General features: G+C 41.0%; 2 protein-coding genes across 3 annotated transcripts; one reads left to right on the forward strand and one right to left on the reverse strand.

Annotated features, from left to right (window-relative positions):
• Positions 1-546: 546 nt before the first annotated feature.
• On the reverse strand, positions 547-4,846 carry tmem244 (transmembrane protein 244). Its single transcript, XM_026318977.1, has 6 exons — positions 4,727-4,846; positions 2,084-2,169; positions 1,880-1,956; positions 1,563-1,688; positions 1,198-1,242; positions 547-979 (listed from the first exon to the last, which is right to left on the reverse strand). The coding sequence occupies exons 1-6, from the start codon at positions 4,817-4,819 to the stop codon at positions 882-884; spliced, it is 525 nt and encodes a 174-aa protein (XP_026174762.1). The 5' UTR covers positions 4,820-4,846; the 3' UTR covers positions 547-881.
• Positions 4,847-9,662: 4,816 nt separating this feature from the next.
• On the forward strand, positions 9,663-20,409 carry tmem200a (transmembrane protein 200A). Of its 2 annotated transcripts, XM_026318883.1 has the most exons (5): positions 9,663-9,983; positions 17,725-17,862; positions 18,151-18,419; positions 18,509-18,672; positions 19,145-20,409. In XM_026318883.1, the coding sequence occupies exons 2-5, from the start codon at positions 17,732-17,734 to the stop codon at positions 20,264-20,266; spliced, it is 1,686 nt and encodes a 561-aa protein (XP_026174668.1). In that variant the 5' UTR covers positions 9,663-9,983; positions 17,725-17,731; the 3' UTR covers positions 20,267-20,409. The 2 variants fall into 2 exon arrangements, with proteins under 2 accessions (XP_026174668.1, XP_026174667.1); XM_026318882.1 differs by lacking the exon at positions 9,663-9,983 and having other exon boundaries at positions 17,711-17,862.
• The last annotated feature ends 315 nt before the right edge of the window (positions 20,410-20,724 follow it).

The raw sequence follows: 20,724 nt of genomic DNA on the forward strand, positions 1-20,724 counted from the left end.
CTTTCTTGAATTATTCAATACTTTTTGAGATTTTATGCACTGATGAGTCAATCGATTGCAGCCTTAAAGTACATCTAACAGAAAAATCCAATCAATTAACTTTACAAAGACTAGCTCAATACAATTTACAACATTAAAGGTCTTTAAAGTAGAGTTTGTGGATTGAGGTCCTGTTCATACTATGGTTAAATTTCTAACAAATGAAATGTGGCATGATGATATTATGTAAACAAACATTTGATGGAGTAAACCTGGAGCTTTTGGGAGAACTGCAGTAGAGACATGACACAGTTCTCATTCTGGTTAAGATTCTTGTAGATCTGTAGATTGTTCAGAGTGGAAATCAACACACTAGCACAGCTATACAAGCATGGATACAAAGATAGGAACACACAAGACAATGACTTTCCCTGAAGTATTTAATGTAAATCCAATAGTTATTAATTTATATATTTTTTCTTCCTTTCATAACAGGTTATGATTTTCTTCACCAGATTACAAATCTGATATAAAACACATTCTCAATATTACATTGACATCACGGCTTTGGCTTAAGTCACCATTTATCAGCTATTTAAGACCACTACAGGTATTATCTCCTTTATTACCTTTAGCTGAAGTTTACAGTATGAATTTTGTAAATAAACGATAGAAAAAAATATTTAAACTGTACAGGGACTGTACAAGGAGGGATCTATTAGCTAATCAACCAACTAGTAGAAAAAGTGTGTCTTGTTATTTTACGCATATTTTATATACACAGTCTTGCTCATAGCAATATTAGCTTCTCAGTGAAATGTTTTGAAAAGGTAATCTACTGCAGTGCATCCAGATCTAAGATTAAGCATTAAGCTAGTTAAAAGCTTTCCCGCTTGTGTTCATTAGAAGTTCTGCAGTTCAGCTGGATAGACAAAGTTGCTTCTGAAGAGTTTATAGGCCAGGAGCTGTCCTCCAAATATCATCATCACCAGGCCTAAACCTGCAGAGACAGGGATTTGATCACTGAGAAAAAGGGATTCAGTCAAAAAAGCCTGAATTTGAAGGCTGGGAGTAAGAAAAAGTAATATCCTGGACAGACAGAAAGGGGATGGGGAGAAATAGAGACTGGAGTTTTCATATTCTGCAAATGGGATTGTGGCAGATAAGGATACACACACAGGGGGAGACCGGATGAACGAGAGGAAATACACATCTTACCCAGAGCTATCCACCAATGCTCAGCTGAAGGGAAGTCTGACATCACTGCAAAAACACAACACAAAGCTATGTTAAAAAACGCAACCGTACCTTCAATAAAATTCAGAGCCACATTGTCACAAAATGAAAACACAATCAAAAGACACAAGTTAGGATGTTAGGGGTTTCTTTGCACATAGCTGTTACGACAGCATTGGTATACTTTGAATTCAGTTTGGTGGTAGACATCCAAACAGGTAGCACCTGTGTATGTGGCTATACATCTTTGAACTACAGTCAATACATCCAGTTACATAAGCAGGACTCCAATCCTATAAGCTGTTCTGCTCTACTGAGCCACTTTGTGTGTGACTGTGTGTGATTACCTGCTACAGTCATCGCAACATGCAGCAGTGTGACAGTTATTGCGTAATCCCAAACCCACTCCTCCACTATCCAGGCGAACACCAGCCCTCCCAAAACATAGGTCACTTCTGTGGAAATTACACCAACTGAAGGGTGACAGAAACAACACATACAAGTTGCTCTGAGTATTTTTCCCCATATTTTTCTTTTCTAATAATCTTTTTAATCACTCTGACATTCATAATATTGTATCACATCTTATCATACTGTATTACACAAACCAACACAAATCAGACACAATAAAACTCTAAAGCACTAGATTCTACCAGCTACTCACCCAGATATTTGGGATTTTGCCATGATGGTTGTGTTGTGTAGTCAAATGGTGCCAACAAGCTGTTGATCTCATGAACGCTAAAGACACAGGCAAAGATTTAGATGTTTGCCACACCACAACTTTATTTAGGAGCAGGATTTTAAGGCACATCTAACTCTACTCTGTATAGTTGTACATAAGTGTGTACATGATTTGTAAATGTACCTGAGCAGTCCAATGCAAAGACTGACCACGATGTAGTAGAGCGAGTAGAAGCACACCATGCACATTAACAGATTCTGCAGGACAACCTGAGGAGACAGTTTCATTAAACAACACGTGTGTATTCAGTTTTTCGCATGTACAACTCAGCCCACAGGACACTTCTCTCCAGCCTAATCTCAGCCACCTGAATAAATAACAACCTCTATCTCTCTCTCACACACACTTATAGCTTATTGCTCTACAGTCAATAAGCCAAAAGTCTGTTTTACATTCTTTCACCTCGTCCCAGCTGGTGTATTTCTGATTTTCTTTCCGAGTGAGTGTGAAGAACAGTTACTGTACACTGAATAATACCTGAACTATATTCTACTAATGCATATACTCTATCTTGCTACTAGCATGACTCCTAACTATTTCCATCCCAGTGGTCCTGTGCTGGGGCCACTCTGTATCTGTATCTGTATCTAAATGTGGTCATTGAACACTGGGCTGCCCAGAGGTTCCAAAATGGCTAAAACTGACAGTACTGTGCTTCAGTTTCAGAGTTGCAGTTCAAAAGTTTTACAACAGTCTGTGGCAACTAATTATTATTATTAGCATGTTTTTCTGTCTCTAAATTTTTGACAAGGTGGAAGTAAAAACTACAAGTTTTGCAGGGGTTTTCTCCCAAATGTTGTATTAATAAAGCTGAAAGTTGTGCAGTTTTTAACTTAAATTTGTGGAGCCATTAAATCTGTGTTGTTTTTCTAAGAAAAGTGCTTAGGGCTAAGCTTAAATTACAGTCCCCAGTGTGCTCAAACACTTAACTCAGTCATGTATATGACAGCCATTAATCAGTGATGGGTGACAGCCTTTTGGCTTTTGAAATATCTTACATTAAGCATCTGCAGATGTTTGCTTCAAATAAACAAGGCAATGGGTAACAAAAACAGAGAAAACTCAATTATAAATACCATGAGTAATATAAACCTGTTAGTGGTTTCAATTTAACCAGATACTCTTTTGTCTTTTTTACTCAAAAGACATTGTCATCTTTTGTGTTTCACAAAGCTAACAAAAAAAATCCCTGCTCTTCTTTATTCTGTTGTTTATTTTCTTCTGTTCTCATAACAACAGATAGCACAGACAGGGTCTAAGCTTGCTTGCAAATGTCTCCTTTTATCAATGATTTACTACCATTAGAGGAAATGAGTCACATGACACCCTCAGATTACAGGTAAAATACCTTTTCTGCTCACTGACATTTTCAGTATCTTGTCAAACACACATGTAATGAATGACTACAGTCATGGGGTGCACTCTGGTTAGGTGTGCCGGCACCAGGGCCCTGCATGTTGCCTCACCTGCACTACTTTACCTACTTTAATGGAACAGAGTCATCATAAATCCCATTAGTTACACCTGTGCTTTCCCTGCTGTGACCAGTCAAACGTTTGCTGTGATGCAGACCACAGATAAGGTTCACTACACTTTCTTTTCAAAGAGAATATACATTTCCTCAAATCTGTTGACTTGATCTTGAGTCTATATGCAAGAAAATAACCCTCCAGTTTTCTAGAATCTAAGGTTTTGTCTTCATTTTGCTTGTTGTCAAACGAGTCTGGAGCTCAAATCTCTAAATAGTGTATATCCAGTCCACGGTGCAGTGATATCTTTTAGACATGCAAGTGGCCATAGCTCTATAGCTGTGTATGATGCTCTGACAACTCTTAGTCTATCTAATAGGTGTCATATAAACTGAATCTACTAAATCTATTTCAACATTTCAATTTGTCCAGCAATTTGCTTTCTGATCAAATACCTGCAAAGTTAAGGACATCAACGCCAACATCAACTAGGCTATATTTTGTGGTAGCACACATTAGTATTACCATGATGAACATAACACACTGTTGACATTAGTATTTACTTTAAAGCACCGTGTGCTTAATTCTTCTGTACTGTCAGGTCACTGGCAACATGGAGAGTGAGATTTGTAGATAATCCTAAAGCTGTAGGAATAATATTTGTTTTAACTAATATAATTGTGGTCCACGGTTAATTTTGTTGTTGCCACCACAACTTGTTACAGCCATGATGGTGTGGGTATATCTGACAAGCAGGAAAGTAGCTGAGCTCATGCTAATACCCTCAGACACAGCTAAACACCTTGGCTAACTCATCTTTAGACCTTGACTTTTAAAGAACTGCCCTAGATACCACCTTTGAGACTAAATTCAACCATACACCCTGGTGAGATTTAGTTAATTACATACAAGGCAAGCTTGAAAGGGGGAAACAGAAATGTAATCATCACATTTGGACACTAAATTCATAAAATACTCAGTGATAATGTGACTATGACTAAAATTAGGATGACATAATTTAAATGATAGAACATATATAGGAATATATGATCTAAACTGCATACAGCAGATAAAGTAAACAATGACAAACCATTAAAATTATTAGTGCTCTAAAAATCCAGTGGATTATGTTGCAAATATTAAGATGAACCATCTACTATCTATAAGAATGACCATCTCAACTTAAATCTGGTGCCTGCCATAAACTCTTAACGTTGTCAGTTCTGCGACTGCACTTCCTGTACCAACATTAACTCTATTCTAGCACATTTCCTACATCGTACAGCTTTGTCCTTACCCAGGAATCACTGGGTGTAGTCTTGAGAGAGAGGGGTCCATGTCGTTTTATGAGTGTGAATCCACAACAACGACAGCAGTAGTCCAACAACATGAATGGCTGCTGGTCTAAATGAGAGAATGTCGGCTACGTGTGTGTATTTGTGTGTGTGAGAGGATGGTAGGGGCGAGGAGGAGAGGGTTGGATTAGGAGAAAAGGGATTACTACTAAGAGGTCTGAGTAAATCCCAAAAGAAATAAGAGTGAGCAATACTAGTAGAACTTGGCACACATAAACATGACCTCACGTACCTTGAATGAGAAGCTTCTGCGTTTCTTTATCTTACATAGCAGCAAAACTAAATATCATTTCATTTTGGATTGTTAATGGGGCAGGAATAAACAATTATAAATATAAAATGGGCTCTGGGAAATTGCAGTTTGAGTTTTCATTATTTCCAGCTTTTTATAGACAAAACAATTAATTACTAATTACTAAATTTAGATACAAATCTAATTAATCTATGAAAATGACAGACAGAAACCCTTGTATGACGATGAAATTGACTGACTGAGCACCAGCACATAATAGTGACTGGGTGAGTCCTGCTTGAATTGTGTTTTGCACAATAAACATCAAACAAAACATTAGAAAAAACAAAATTACATTCTGGTAGTTCCCAACATGAACACAAGGTGGTAGCAAAGACTCACAAGTGCAAGAAGAAGAGATTATTTGACCCACTTGTGCAGGACAAGATGCCAGACAAATGTACAAATTTCTAATTGGTGTCACAAATATTTTTCCACCATGTTTATTTTTAAGTATTTTTAACTGATCACAGAGAGAGAGAGAGAATCAGTAGGACAGAAACTGTCCATCCCTCATCTGTTCATGACAGAGAAGTCAGAGAAAAGAGGGAGAAATAAAAAGATGTTGCGATGGCGAAATGATGACATATTTCTGTCTCCCCTCCAGAAATAGCTCAAGAAACTCTATATTTACCTCTTCAGCGTTACTGCCTGCTTACGTCTGAGGTGAAGCACATGCACGTGCGCCTTTGTATAGGAGTGTGCGGATGACTTGGCTACCACGGTAACCTGCATCATAGTAACCATAGTGATGGAGAGTGTGTATGTGTGTGGGGGCATAATGCATGTGGGCGTCATAACTATTCATGCTCTTGTGTGTGTATGTGGTGTGTGTATTCAGCAACAGGGATAAGAAGGATAATTCAGCATTTTGGAGAAAACACTCACACCACCTTCATATGGTAAATGTAAAGCAGCTGTGAGCAAAGAGTGGAAACAGGGAAACAGCTTGTCTGTCTCAGCCACCATCACCTCTCGTGTTCACTAGTTAACACATATCTTTGTTTAACCCATATTAAAAAGTAGTAGATTGTAAAACAATAATTTGCCATTTATTTCAGGAAACATCTGGTCCCTGTCAACAGGAATACTACAGGAAACAAACAGACAACTGTCATTACCTTGTGTACAAATTATGTAAATGACATATAACATATTAAATAGTAAGCTTTACAAATGCTAGTAAGTGGATTTTGTTATAATTAAAGAGAAGCAGGGTAGCTGTAGCCTCTATTTCTCGTCTTTAAAGCGAAGCCAATCAAATCCAGCTACTCATCAATGTTGTCAATGGAAAACGAATATTTCCCAAAATATCCAAACTATTACATTTGCTGTGGGTGTTTGCCCCTAACAACAGGAGTTGTATATGTGTGAACGTTAAAAAAATATCCTACAGTAGGTATCAGCACTAGTTTCATTTTGACTTTAATGACACTGATGATGCCCCTATATCAGGCCAGTGAAAGAAACTGGAAATTCAAAAAACAAGGTGAACTTAAATCCTTGTTCCCAATGCAGCCACAGATCCACAGATTAGCAGCGCAAGGTACTTATGCTTAGAGAGACCGTTTTTTGCAAAGATGCACTACATTACAGTAAAGCATTGTACCTGTTCCAGGACTGACCGCAAGCAGGGTTAAAGGTTAAAACAAATCAACCTTTTGTTTTAAGCTTTTGTATCTAGATGCTGAGAAATGAACAGACTGTATCTCTGCTGTTCCCCGGTTCTGTGTCTGATTTTCTCTGATAATCAATTAAACACACACAGAGAGAGAGAGAGAGATACTGGTGAGAAGACTGAGGCTCATTGCCCTCTATATCAACATGGTGTGGAGAGGAGGGGACGCTGTAATTACCATTACCATGTGTGTATGTGTGTGTGTGGTAAAGATGTTAGTGACACACAAACACACACTCTAATACAATCATTTAAGACATACAAAAATAGACTGGGAGGAAACAAAGGGGGCAGCATGGTGGCTGAGTGGTTAGCACTGTTGCCTCACAGCAAGAAGGTCGTGGGTTTGCATCCCGGCCTTTCTGTGTGGAGTTTGCATGTTCTCCCTGTGCTTGCGTGGGTTTACTCCGGGTACTCCGGTTTCCTCCCACAGTCCAAAAACATGCATGTCAGGTTGATTGGTGACTCTAAAATTGCCCGTAGGAGTGAGTGTGAGTGTGTGAGGTTGTCTGTCTTTGTGTGTCTATATGTGGCCCTGTGATGGACTGGTGACCTGTCCAGGGTGTACCCCTGCCTTCCACCCGAGAGAGAGCTGGGATAGGCTCCAGCAGATCCCCGTGACCCTGGACCAGGAAAAGCGGGTATAGATGATGGAGGGATGGATGGAAACAAAGGAGGAGAACACCATGACCAGTGAGAGCAGGGAAGGAAAGAAAGTCTTTTGATAAATGTTGCTACTATGCACTAGTTCATATCACACATTTAATGTAATTTGGGTTTGAACTTTAGGTTAAACACTGGGTTCTGTAAAACCATGATGCATTTCACTTTTTTCCAAATGTTTTATAGAAGAAATGAGTAATAGACAATCTAAATAATCAGGAGTTGCAACCCTAAACCATTTTCCTGCATATTCCTTCCTCTTCCAGCCAATTCTATAATATCTAAGCTTGAAATAACCCATGTAAAGCTCCCTGTGACTTTCACAAGTCCCCTGGCCTGTCAACTCTCAATTCAATCCATTGAGATATTCTTATTTCAATGCAAAATAAATGCAAAATAAAAGCATCCAGCTCTCCTGTTTTTCTCCCTGCTCCTTTCTTCCTTTCACTTCTGTTCCCTTTCCTTCCCTATTCTTCCCTAGTTTTCCACATTTTCACTTCCTCCTTTCAAATTTCCTCTCCTATCAATTACAGCTTTTCTTTAAATATTTAGCCATAGACCCCTGTCCACATCTGCTTGCAATAAGTATAACACAAAAAGTCAACACATTTAGTCAATCCCATCCCAGGCAAGCTTGGGAATGAGAAGTGCGACAGTCAACAATGCTCGGCTTTGTTATTCCTCTCCCTTTTTCTCCCACACTCCCTGCACATCTCAGTTCTCGCCGTCTTCCCCCTTGTTCTGTTTCTGCAGTATGTTTTCATTTCAGTCCTTTATGGAATGTAAATACAGCAGCTGACTGACCACCGAGGGGACGTGGCTTCCACATGAATCTTGTCTAGTTGTCTCATGAGTTTTAGAGAATGCATGGGTTTGTGTGTCAACAAGATGATGGGGGGTTGTGCTCATACAGGCTGTAGATTCCACAAATGTCAGGGTCAGGTCTGAGATTGGAGTGTGGCACCTATAAGACCCAACAGAATGATTGTGCCCATGTGTTTGCGCATGTACAACTCAGCCCCCAGGACACTTCTCTCCAGCCTAATCTCAGCCACCTGAATAAATAACCTCTGTATCTCTCTCTCACACACACTTATATTTTATTGCTCTACAGTCAATAAGCCAAAAGTCTGTTTTACATTCTCTCACCTCGCCCCAGCTGGTGTATTTCTGACTCGCTTCCAGAACATAAATACAGGAAATGACAAGCATGCCAACATCTGCAACGTTTTTGCTGCCCTCAGTTTCTCTGTGTGTTTAGGCAGAGACAGACAAGTTGAAAAGCTGAACAAAAACACACCACTTTTCTGTGCCTTGATAACTCTTCACCTCTGAGCATCTGTCATTATCAGTCTTTCTTTCATGAACACATGAGAAGTCACTCGTTACAGATATTGCAGCTGTTAAGACACTCAAAAGCACTTTTCCTCATCGCTCTTCCTGCCAGAGAAGCATTTTCTCCACTTTTTGCATACACACATTGAATGGTTTTTATGGTAATACTGTATTTACAACCCTGCTGCTCATTGCGCCTTCAGAGATACATCCAGCACCACAAGCTGCTCTACTTTTCTTCACCATTGCTTCTTTCTTTTTGCCTGCTTTTCCTCATCCCTTCATCCTCTGCGCCTTACACACGCCACAAAAGCATGGCACCCTCCATAAACGCGCACACGCATAAAGAACTAGGTTACTACCTTCCCTGCGCGTATAGACGCCATTCACCAACCCAGCCCTGTGTGTGTGTGTGTGTGTGTGTGTGTCACACACTCGCTCTGCTGACACACACACACACACACACACCTTTGTGAAGGCGTCTCACATTCCCACAAGCGTAGAAGCGCTTAGGGGGGAATTAGATGGAGCTGCCGCGTCTCTCTCCGGCTGCGAGGAATAATAACACGGATTTACTCGTTGGTGCACGCTGCTCACCGTTTTTCCAAAACACAACAGCTTGCTATTAAATAATCTAAAAAGAAGTTTTGTTTTGCTTTGTTTTGTTTTTACGTAAAATCAAGTTTTTGGACACAAAAACCGGATCAGAGAGTTTTACGCATTAAGGTAACCAGAAGGGACCTCAATCACACGAGCGGGTTCGGCGTTTTTTTCCAAACAGGGAATATTTTTTCCAACTGGGAATTACAACCTGGGCATTTTGAATAGGCGGAATGTGTTAAAGGATTTTCCCTCAGTCGTAATAAGGAGCGTGATTCACCGCCCTCGTTGTCCTAAGCGCACATACTCCCCAGATGGCGTGAAGCATGATACGCGCTGAATGAAGTCAACAAAAAAGACACTTTAAAGCCCTGTCTGACTTAGACAAGCTGCAATAATGTCGATGTACCTTCATCACTGAGGACCTTGGATGGTTGTATGGACCGTGCTGTTTCCAAAACCTGCATGGGAGCTGAACAGTCTCCTGTCATTTTCATTTTCTCTGCCATGGCATTTCAGTGGAAGTAGCCTTCAAAGTGGAAAAGGGCTTTTTACTTCCCCTCCGGGTTACAGCCTAATCCCCCTGCATGCATAATGGCACAGTGACAGTGAAAACTCAGCATTTGTAAAGGTAAGAACTGAGTCTGACCTCTCCAACTTAGACTTTTATATACTCCGGATGCAACAATCCAAGTTGGCAGGTCTACAGTCTATCTTTCTATTCCTATCCAAATTTAATGACGTTTTGTTTAATATTTGATGAACAAAGAAGCTTAACATCAGCCCCTGACAGCCTATTAGTGGTTACATCTATTTCAAATTGATGATGAAGTGTTACTGTGATCCAACCCATCATATTGTGTGTGTGATTAATTGACTGAATTAGTAAAGAAACATATTGTGTCAAGGCTGAGATGATCACTTCTCTATCTTTTTTTTATTATAGTGAACTTCTTAGTAGTCAAACAAAGCTCACTGTGAAGTCCATTCTCAGTGGGTGTACAGGAGCATTTGTGTAACTTACATCCTTGCTCAGTGTCAGAAAATCCCACTTATATAGTACATTCACATGTTAAACTTTGAGGTGACAAAGGAGCACATCATTTTGCACAGCAAAGGTCGAATATCCAAAGAAAAGTCACAATAAGCGAAACCATTTTCTGAGTGAAAAGAGACTTAACGACAGATGCTCCCTCGCTGGTTTTATTGTGTTTAATGTTGCTGAACCGATGCTGGAGAATGAGAAGTAACTCTCCCCTTGAGAGCGATCTGAAGTACAGGAGGGAACTCAGAGCTGTTTGGCTCTGAGTTCCCTCCTGTACTTCAGCTCTCCCATTGCCAAAGATTTTACGCAGAAAGGCATCTGAGTTTAATTTGAGATCCATTATGAAGTCAGGCGACATATCAGCTAATCCCCCTCCACAGATATCACACCAAATGGATAATTGTGCATAAAAACCTCTCTGATAGGTCAGCTGTTTCTTCAGTTTGTCACTCCAAAGACCCTCGCTGAGTCCACAGTCCAGCGCCTGATAATAAAATTTAACTTTGAGACCCCCATCTGAGGAAAACTGTGGTTTAAAATGTTATTATTGTTTCTGCTGAGAATATATTAAAGGCCAAATCAAATAAGAACTGTTAGCTGATGGAAAACAGAGGAATTAAATTATTTCCTGAGCTTTAGAGAGAAGACCTCATGAAGCCCAGCATGAACCCCACAAAGGTCCCAGGGCTCCAGTTTGGGCCTCACTGCTGCAGAGCAGTTGGAGGCAGCTCGTGCCTCAGGATGAGTGTGGGTGACTGACAGCTGGGACAGTGAGGAAGACAGAATGAGTCATTTTCCAAAAATCAACAGGGGGCTCACTTCAGTACACACATAAAATAATGCACACACACACACACACACACACACACACTTGGCATGAGCATCTGATGATTCAGTTGAAAACTTAATTCAACTGATGAGCTGATTTTAACACAGGACGACGTGACACTGATTCAGCATGTAGGCTGTGAGACTGAGAAAAAAAAATCAGTATGGATCATCAAAATAATGAGGGGAAAAAAACAAACAAGATTGTGAAGAAGGTGCTGGATTTAACACTCGGATGTTCGCATTAGAAAACATATCGCTGAAAGGTCAGCGGGAAAACACCAAGTGACATATTCTCCAGACAGATGACTCACCGCTCTACGTGAGTGTGCAGGAGCAAAGCAATGTACAAACACGCACTATCTGTTTATCCTAAGCTCATTCTTCTTTCCTCTGAAGCAAAATCCTCCTCTTCTATCCGCTCCCAGTTTTCTGTGCTTCTCCCCACCCCTCCGCTCTTCTCTAATAACAACCAATTATCCGAGGAAGTTGTGATCAAATAAACTGGACATGAAACACCTTTTAATCCCATAAACCAAATGGCAGCCTGCTTCCCCGGTGATCTACAAGCATGAAAAGGACAGAGACTTCGCTCAGGATATGAGGCTCATGTAGAGGCCTGATTTTTCAGGACCCAGAGTCAGCCAAACCCAAACCTACAGGCATCATATTTTCAAACCTATGCTGTGGTCTACACTTCAGTCGTAAACAGTCTCATCGTAGAAAATCAAGCCATTGAAACCAATTCAACTTTGCATAGTATCAAATAGAAAGGTTAAAGGTTAAATTCCACTGTCTCTGTGAGCAGCTCACTCCATCCTCTACTATACACAGGCAGCAGGGACAAGAGCTGGACAACTCCACTTTGCATGAGTTGCAGATTCTAAAGCTTCTTTATAGCAAGTGATGATGTGTTTAATAGGAGTCAGATGTAGTAGTGTCATAAGTGACAGCAAAATCAAAAAATCAGACCAGGAAGAAAATGTAATATCCCACAAAGACTTGCAACAGCTACTAAGGAGTAGAAGAAGCAGCGATGTAGATTTCAACACGTAGCGGAGAGGTGGTGGAGACTGCCTTGTTTGACCGAGCAGCTGTGGGTGCTGCTCTGCAACAGAGTAAATTAGTGAAATGTGTGGATTTAAGGAACTGCTGTTTCTGCCGCAGGGCACAGCACGTGTTGTAAACCATGTCACAACTTTATGCCATATGCTATCTCATCTCTCTGCTTAGTGAAGCACAAAAATCGTCTAAAGGATCATTAGGTTTTTGAAGCACACAGGTTTTTCCGTTAGCTCCTAGCCTGCTGTTGTTTCCAGTTCATCTTCTCATAGAGCTATGTAAATGAAAATCAAATGACGTCCATAGATAATTCCTCACAGGAAGGTCTGTTTTCTTTATTTAGCTGGTTCGTAATTACTCTGTAATTGTGAGGTAATGCAGATGAAGCAGGGTCTGTCTTGAATACTCATCCGTGTTGGTGTGTTTCTGAAAGCTTTATGGACAGCTGTCATTTGAAACGCAGCTGCTAAGCATCACATTTGTCAGCAATTTTGCTAGAAAAAAGAAAAACAAGAAGCAAAATAAGGCAAGCATGGAGACTGTAACAACAATCATGTACATTTCTTCTATTATACAGTAGACAGATGACTTTTGAAAAGCACCAGCTAAAAAGTTTTTTTTTAAAACTCTCTGATTTGCGACTGCATTTCCTCCAGGCACCCATTTGGCACCAGCCAATTTAACTGTTGTTACGCTATTGAAGAAGTCTTATCAGCATAAATCAGTTCCATATGTGTAGGTTAGTAGGGCCCTACTACCCCCACTGCAGGCAATTAGAACCAGCATTCAGTGGTGATTAGCAGCAGTACAAGACTTTACTACAATACCCTATACACTACAGTGCTATAATGCCAATATATTCTACTAAACTATGCCAAGTGATAATTTATTTGACTGAAGTTGAAACCGTAGACAGGCGGAGCTTGCTCAGCTGTCCCACTGAATCATTTTAGTGTGTTTGCAGATTTGACTCTTACTGTATTTAGTAGCAAGAAAACACTTGTCAACCATTACGCTGATTCAAGTGTGAACATACTACTTTGAATTTGTAATAGTGTACTTGACTGGGGAGTGGGTGTATTTTCAAATGAAGCACTTAAGTTTGTCCTGGGCATTAAAAGGCTTGACAGTCTCTTTATTTCAGCACTTCAAGTTAAAATCGGTGTTGAGAATAGGTTGTACAAAAATCCAGTATTGTTCACTGCTGCTTTGCCCTTGACTCACGCAGGTAATTTCCATCTGGCTTTGCAAGAGAACAGAAAGCGAATTACCTTTTTATTTTCCACATAACTCAAATTCTACCAAAATACTATTTTAAAAAAAACACACTGGAGAGACTGAAAACCTACTTAGTTCTGTCGCTTTGAGAGTAGCCCTGCATGTCGCCATGAAAGTTATTCTTTTCTGCATTTATTAGAGCAGTTTGACCTCAGTTAACCTTACGAGAGCAGTTTATGAAACAGAAACAGAAACACATGGGCCCACTGTAACTATAATGGAAGTCATACTACATAGGGCGCCAAGTTTTCTCTCCCTAGCAAACTCCATTTTTGTCTTCCCGCTCATTCCTCTCTCATTACATCTCTGCTTGCCGCTTTCCTTCTTATCCCATCTGTGTCCATATTAGATGTCTTTCTCCATGACGTGTTAGCATACAGTTCGCTGAAGTGAGTCATTTGAGACAAACCTTTTCTCAGCATGCTTCAAGAGTCAAAAAAAAAGTCTCTGGAGTTTGTCAACACGTAGCTCAAACTACCTCCTCTATTCTGTATCCCCTCTAGCTGTCTTTTTCTTTATTCCCATCGTACCCTGCTTCCTCTCTTCTTCTCTTTCTATCTCACCTGACCTGTTTTTTTTCCCCCCTTCTACTCTTTTAATGGTTTTCTGTGTAATGTGTGGAATCAGACAAAATTGTAGACCTGTAGCACCAATTGCATAAATAAGATGTAATTAACACCCTGAACGCAATGCTCACGCAGAGTGCAAACAGATGCAGTGCAGTTTTTTTTTTTTTTTTTTGTGCCAAACTGTTGCTCTCACCATCTCTCTTCATCCCTGGTGTCTCCATTTCATTTGGTGTCCTCTCATTTCATCCCACTCGTCAGTTACTTTATGTCTCCATCCAGCCATCCCCCTGTTGTGCTCCAATATGCTGTGACATAAAGCTAATGTCTGCACAGAGAAATAAAATTATAACTCAAAATGATATATGGGAAATGCCCCTTTGTATGCAAGACATACGCTTAATAAAATACCTGTAATTCCTGTGCACACAGCTGGTAGTTGCTATAGAAACATGTCACCAAGCAGCAGCGCATGTTGTTGCTATAGGGACAAATACATCACGCGATGCCTCCTATAGATAAGCTCATTTCTCATTGTCATGCTATAAAAGGCATGAAAGGCGCAGCAGACGCAGAGGGATGTTACACAGGAAGTGTTACAGTGTACAGTAAATGGGGAACTCTCTGCTCTGAGAGACGTGATGTAGTGGGAATATTTTAAAACATGCGCTGGCAGAGCATCTTGTCTTCAAACACAGAAATAAGCCTGCTCCCTGCAGGGTGAGGGATACTCAGTTGCTTTTATAATTTTCTTGCATCCTTTAAGTTTGCAGAGATAAACAGCATGGAGACTAATTCATTGATAATTTAAAAGCTGCTTATTAAGGCAGTGAAATGGAACAGGGGGTTTCAGATTATTTATAAATTTGATCAAAGAGTCGGAACAAAAAAAAAAAATTATTGTTCTCTTCTAAACACACAACCATAAAGACGCTCAAGGATTTCTTCTTCATGACTACATACTGAGTTTGTACCTTGTTGCTTCATGTGGTCATTGCATATTCTTCTTGTTGCATCAGAGTCTCAGTGGTTTCTCATTAGGCTGCTGGCATGTCTGCTATGACAGCACTTTATCCTCTCTCTGCTCCACGTGTTTCTTACTCCAGCCTTGTTAAAACTACACTTGCACTTATTTGGCTGTTTTTTGATTCTTTGTCTATGTCCTGTCAACACTGCCAGTAAAAACCCCTTGCCCATATTTCCAGGTCTTTCTCTGTTGTTCCTATCAGCTCACCAGCCCCACGTTTTCTCCTCAAAACAGTGAGCCTTTAGCATTTTGTGCAGGCTTTGAGTTTCTTTCTGTATCCCTCTCCATTTTTTCACCACCCCCTTCTCCTGTTCTTGTATTCCTGTTGTCATCTTCCCTCTTGTTTTTATCATCACTTTCCTCCATCCTTCTCCTGTACTGCCATCCATCCACTTGCAGGAAACTGAGGAAATCTCTCCTCTTGCTCTTGAAACATTGTGTGGGTTCGTGTTTTGACACACACTGAGGAGCGAAACGAGAGAATCAAGTAGAGAGAGAGAGAGAGACACAGAAAAACTCGAGAAAAGAGCCTCGTGTGATTCACCATCTGCGGTAAAGCACTTTCCTACAGCAGTAATAACCAATAAAGTGACTGCCATGAAAAATACATTAAAATGTTAGAAGGAGAAGTAAAGGGTAGGAGGAGAGAACGTCTGGTCTTCTCTATGATTCAAAGTAACTTTGAATACAAAAGGCTTTGTCTGAGTTTGAATCGTAAAGCAGACTTCACTGCGATATGTTGAAAAACAGAAAGGAAGGGAAGGAGAGACAGGAAAGTGACCAAATAAAAAAGCAAAATTAGAGACAGATTAAAAATAGATCTAAGAAGACAGAGGGTGGGGGAGGAGAAAGACAAACTGAGACATAAGATGAGAAAGTAAGCTGGGGTGGAGGAAAAAGAAGTGAAAGAAGGAAATAATTATTCAGGGTCACAACCAGAATGCATTAGGAGACAGTAAGGATGAGAATGGATGACAGAGGGGGAAATATATTCAGATAGTACGCATTTGGAGCATGGGAGAAATATGCAGAAGGACATAGAAGCTAGGAGGGAGAGATAAAACTGAAAAGATATAGAGAGAAAGGTCATGGGTGTATTCTGGTTCTCATGCTAAATCTGCTGTATCCTCTTATATTCACACACACAAACTTGCACTTTGTACAGAAACAACTAACCAAATAAATACACTTATTTTGAAACCTGTATCTCACAGTTATATGAGATATGTTAAAGAATACAATCACTGTTGCATTTTAGGTTAGAATAGTCCATTATAATAAAGTCTCAGTCTCATTTTACCTTAAACTTTAACTAATGCATAACAATAATGCAACATAATCACTTTATCACGGTCTCATACCCTCCAAAGTTACTCCTGGTTGCTTAAATGTGTGTGGGAGCAAGGAAATAGTGAAAAATTTCAACTTCAGAATTTGAACGTGATTACAAAGCTGCAGTTGTGAGTCATCGATATTATGACGGTCCACTGCTGCTCTACAACTGTTTAATGATGAGCTGATGTTTGCTGGCCTCACCAGGCAGGGCTTCTCACTCTGGTGATGTGATGTTAGCTGATTCATTTAAAATTTGAAGGCTCTGGAGCAGAGGTGGGGCCTAACAAAAACACTCAAATTCTGGCAATGAAATTTGCCAGAATTCAGTGTGAGGGGGAACCCTTTGCAATTCCATCCATACTCTATACCTTGGTTACACAAAATCAAATATAGTGCATTCAATCCGCTTAGTGCTAAACAGGACAATGTTAATGTTCAAGTGAACCCAGATTAAAAGGCATTTAAACCTAAATGGAGGCTTCCAAAATAAGCCTGTGTTTGTTTTAATCTCTCTTCCTTTTAGTAACTATTAATAGCTGAGCAGCTGGTGAGCAGAGACTATGAGTCATTTGGATATTATGTCAGAATTGCAGCTCTGTATTTCCAGTGTTATAGCTGTAACATAAATAGTGACAGTGATGGCAACAATAAAAATGCAAATGCAAATCAAAATGAATAAAACACAATCTAAGACAGCATGTGTGTTTGTTTCTGACCACTCTGATCATCCTGTTTCCTTAGCAGCAGAGTTTCCCTCTCATACACACAGGAAGGACGCAGTAAACAAACATCCCACGGGAATAAATAAATGATTTTGTATAGCATTGACATACACACACACACACACACATATGTACACACACATTCACGTCTCTGCCCATGTTTTCCCCATGGCTGACAGCCAACAACAAAACGTCACAAGTAAACAGAAGAGATGAGATTAGAGATGTTGTGTGCTTACATCTGTATCACTGCTGCTCTGTAAACAGCTTTTCTTCAACTTGGAATGATGGCAAAAGTGTGACACACGTTCCCAATAAAAGCGTATAAAACAACCTGTAGCTTTTCAAAAGCAACTGCTCTGCATGAAATGACACTCCTGCAGAAAAGACGACATCTAGGAAATATTCTCTATGTTGAAATACATATGTGGATGCTCAGAACTACTCCTAAATATTGTTGTTTGTATTGTTTGGTGTGTTTATTCACACGAATTTATGTGTATCTGCAGGAAAAGTATGACTGCAGCAGCTGGTGTGCTAACAGGCTTGGCCAAGCTAAAACGCCAAGACTCCGCCCGCTCTCATCACCGGCCAATACCACCTACATCGCCAGGCCTGGGGAACCCCGCCCCAGAGGCTGCTCCCAGGTGATCATTTCCATAAATTCAATAATAGTGCAAAGGTTGCTGAGACCTGTGATTCCAAATGAACTTATTTACTTGCTACAATGGCTGACAGGAAAGTGGTAATACTACTTTAGTTTGATTCAAGACCTACACCTGGACCAAACTAAACCTTAAGACCTTAATACAAAAAGTCAACATTGTTCACAAATAATACGTCAGTGCAAATGGTTTTACAATTTGTGTACAAGTCTTCACATCTTCATATGTCTCCAACAGTAAATTGTGTTTATTTTCACACTTTTCATTTAGAAAAAGGAAACGACGCACTGATGTTGTGGTGGTACGCGGCAGGCTCCGCCTCTACTCCGCCTCTGGGTTTTTCCTCCTTTTAGGGCTCGTTATCTTGGCCATAGGGATCGGCATGGCAACACTGGGTTACTGGCCGCATAGTGAAATTGTGTCTGCAGCCAAAACCCCAACTGGAGGAGGATCTAAGACTGTCAAAGGGCCCAAAACATCTTCCGGGGGTGTCACAGAAGACAACGTGGCTAACTCCAGCACAACTCAAAATGTGCAAGGTAAAGAACAGACATGGTGATTAGAATCTGAAACTGGTTTTTACCCCTAGTCATAAATGGCTCACACCCTCCGTGTGCTCTGTGTGCAGGTGCATCCTCCAAGCAAACTGGGGGTGCTCTGTCACGGTTTCTGGAACAGCATCGTCACTCTGAACGGATGAAGATGCTCGGACCCTTCACTATGGGCATTGGAATTTTCATCTTCATCTGTGCGAATGCCATACTTCATGAAAACAGAGACAGAGAAACAAAGGTGTGTAGCTGAAGCTGAAGTCTAATACTAGGATTATCAATTGATTTTGTGGGTCATATAACAGTTTCTGGAAAGAACTGGTTCTAGAAAAGGTACTAAAGAAAAATATTCCTTTTCTCTTCCCACACTGCTATTACTGTGCTTCATCCAGTCTCTACAACACAAAGAGACAGGAAAATCAGAATTCTTCAACCTCCTATCTGCAAATTTCCTCTGATCACATTTCCTTTGCACTTATGCCCTCCCCTTTCCTTCACTGATTGATTTCATTAATCCTCTCCTCTTCCCTTCCCCCTTCCAGTTTATTGCATGTGTGAAACATGTGCTCCAAAGTCACAAACATTCAACATAATATACACTTATTTAAAAACTGTGCAGTAATCAAAGGTTATAATGGAATAACAAACATATTACCAGATAATCCTGAAATGATTGCTACTACAACTACTAATACATGTATCTCCTGCACTAGATAATCCACATGAGGGACATGTACTCCACAGTCATTGACATCCATCGTCTCAGGCAGAGAGAGCAAAAACAACACCATCACCACAACAGCACCTATGCAAGAGAAGGTGGAGATCTTCGAGCCTTTGGGGCCGACAACGCAGCGAGGCTAGCCAGCAACTCTCTCCTGGCCTTTTCCTCACGGTCCGGGGGCAGTGCCGGAGTGGGAGGAGGAGGAGGCTCTACAGAGGAGGAGGAGGAACTGTTAGGGGATGAGGAAATTCACAGACACAGGGCTAAGTTGGACTGTAGCTTTGTGGGGCTGTTGGCACCACTCTACAAGGATCGACCATTTTGTGGCCCAGGGCTCGGTTTGACTCATCCAGATTCGGTGCGCCACCAGTGGTCAGTGGACAGAGATGGAGAGAAGGGAGGACACCACGCACGCTCTATAGTCTCCTCCTCTATCTCTGCATTTACTCTCCCTGTTATAAAACTCAACAACTGTGTTATTGATGAACCAGAGATGGAGGCAATTACCGAGGAGGACAGAGGAGAAGAGAGAAGAGACGGGGACAGGTCACAGCCTCTGAGCTCCATGGAGTCTCTGGCGGTCCCTGTAGCATCTGTTGCCAAGGCCTCCAAGCCACCAGGTTTACACAGGAGTAACTCTGCCTCATCCTCATCCCACTGCTCCTCTATCTCCTCTTCCTCTCTCTCTCCTGCTCCCTCCTCTACCTCAGGCTGCTGGCTCTCCCCGGGGGCAGCAAGGAGCGACTTTGGATCTAACTCCTCCCTGCACATGCTCAGCTGCCACTCCAAATCTCTGGACCTGGAGCGCAGGTCGAGCATGCTCAGTGTGCACCCGGAGCAGAGGAAGCACCCCAGCTGGCCCCGCCTTGACCGTAGCAACAGCAGCCGCAGTAACAATGGCGCCCGGGGCAGCAGTAAAGGCTACACACGGCTGGAGAACAGGGAAGAGCAAGGGGAGCGGCTGTTGGACGTGCCACCATGTGTGAGGCGTGACTATAGTAAGCGTGAGAAGCTTCTCATGATATCAAGGTCACATAATAATCTGAGCTTTGAGCATGATGAGTTTAACAGCATCAGACTGAAGAGAGGCAGCTCTGAGACTCGCTTCTGAATGAAATAAAGTTTGGTTCTGTCTTATTCTGTAAATTGCTCTCCAGACAGTTTGGGTGTGCGGTTTGTTTGTGTCAGGGGAAACTGACGAGTTTAACAGCTGCACCCCAGAGAGAGGGAACTCAAAGGTAGTTCAAAGACCCGTCTTTGAACATCAGACTGGAGAGTAGTGAGGAATGGACTATCTTGCACAGCAAAATGTTGAGGCCTCAGGCAAGCGAGACACTAAATGCCTTTTGTACCAGGTCCAGAGTTGGCTGTAGTTGATACTAAGTAGGAAAAAAGAACTTCCCTACAGGGAACAGTTCAACTAAATCACAATTATCTGTGTATTTTATTTTAAAAATAGTGCTAATAAAGTTTTAACAGGAACTTAACCCTGAGACAAGACTTTAGGACCAATACTGTTTCATTTTAACAAATTAAAACAACATATAACAAGGTAATTGCTTTTCTTAA

Source organism: Mastacembelus armatus, chromosome 24 (genome assembly GCF_900324485.2).
Source record: "Mastacembelus armatus chromosome 24, fMasArm1.2, whole genome shotgun sequence".
In the NCBI taxonomy this organism is placed as follows: domain Eukaryota; kingdom Metazoa; phylum Chordata; class Actinopteri; order Synbranchiformes; family Mastacembelidae; genus Mastacembelus; species Mastacembelus armatus.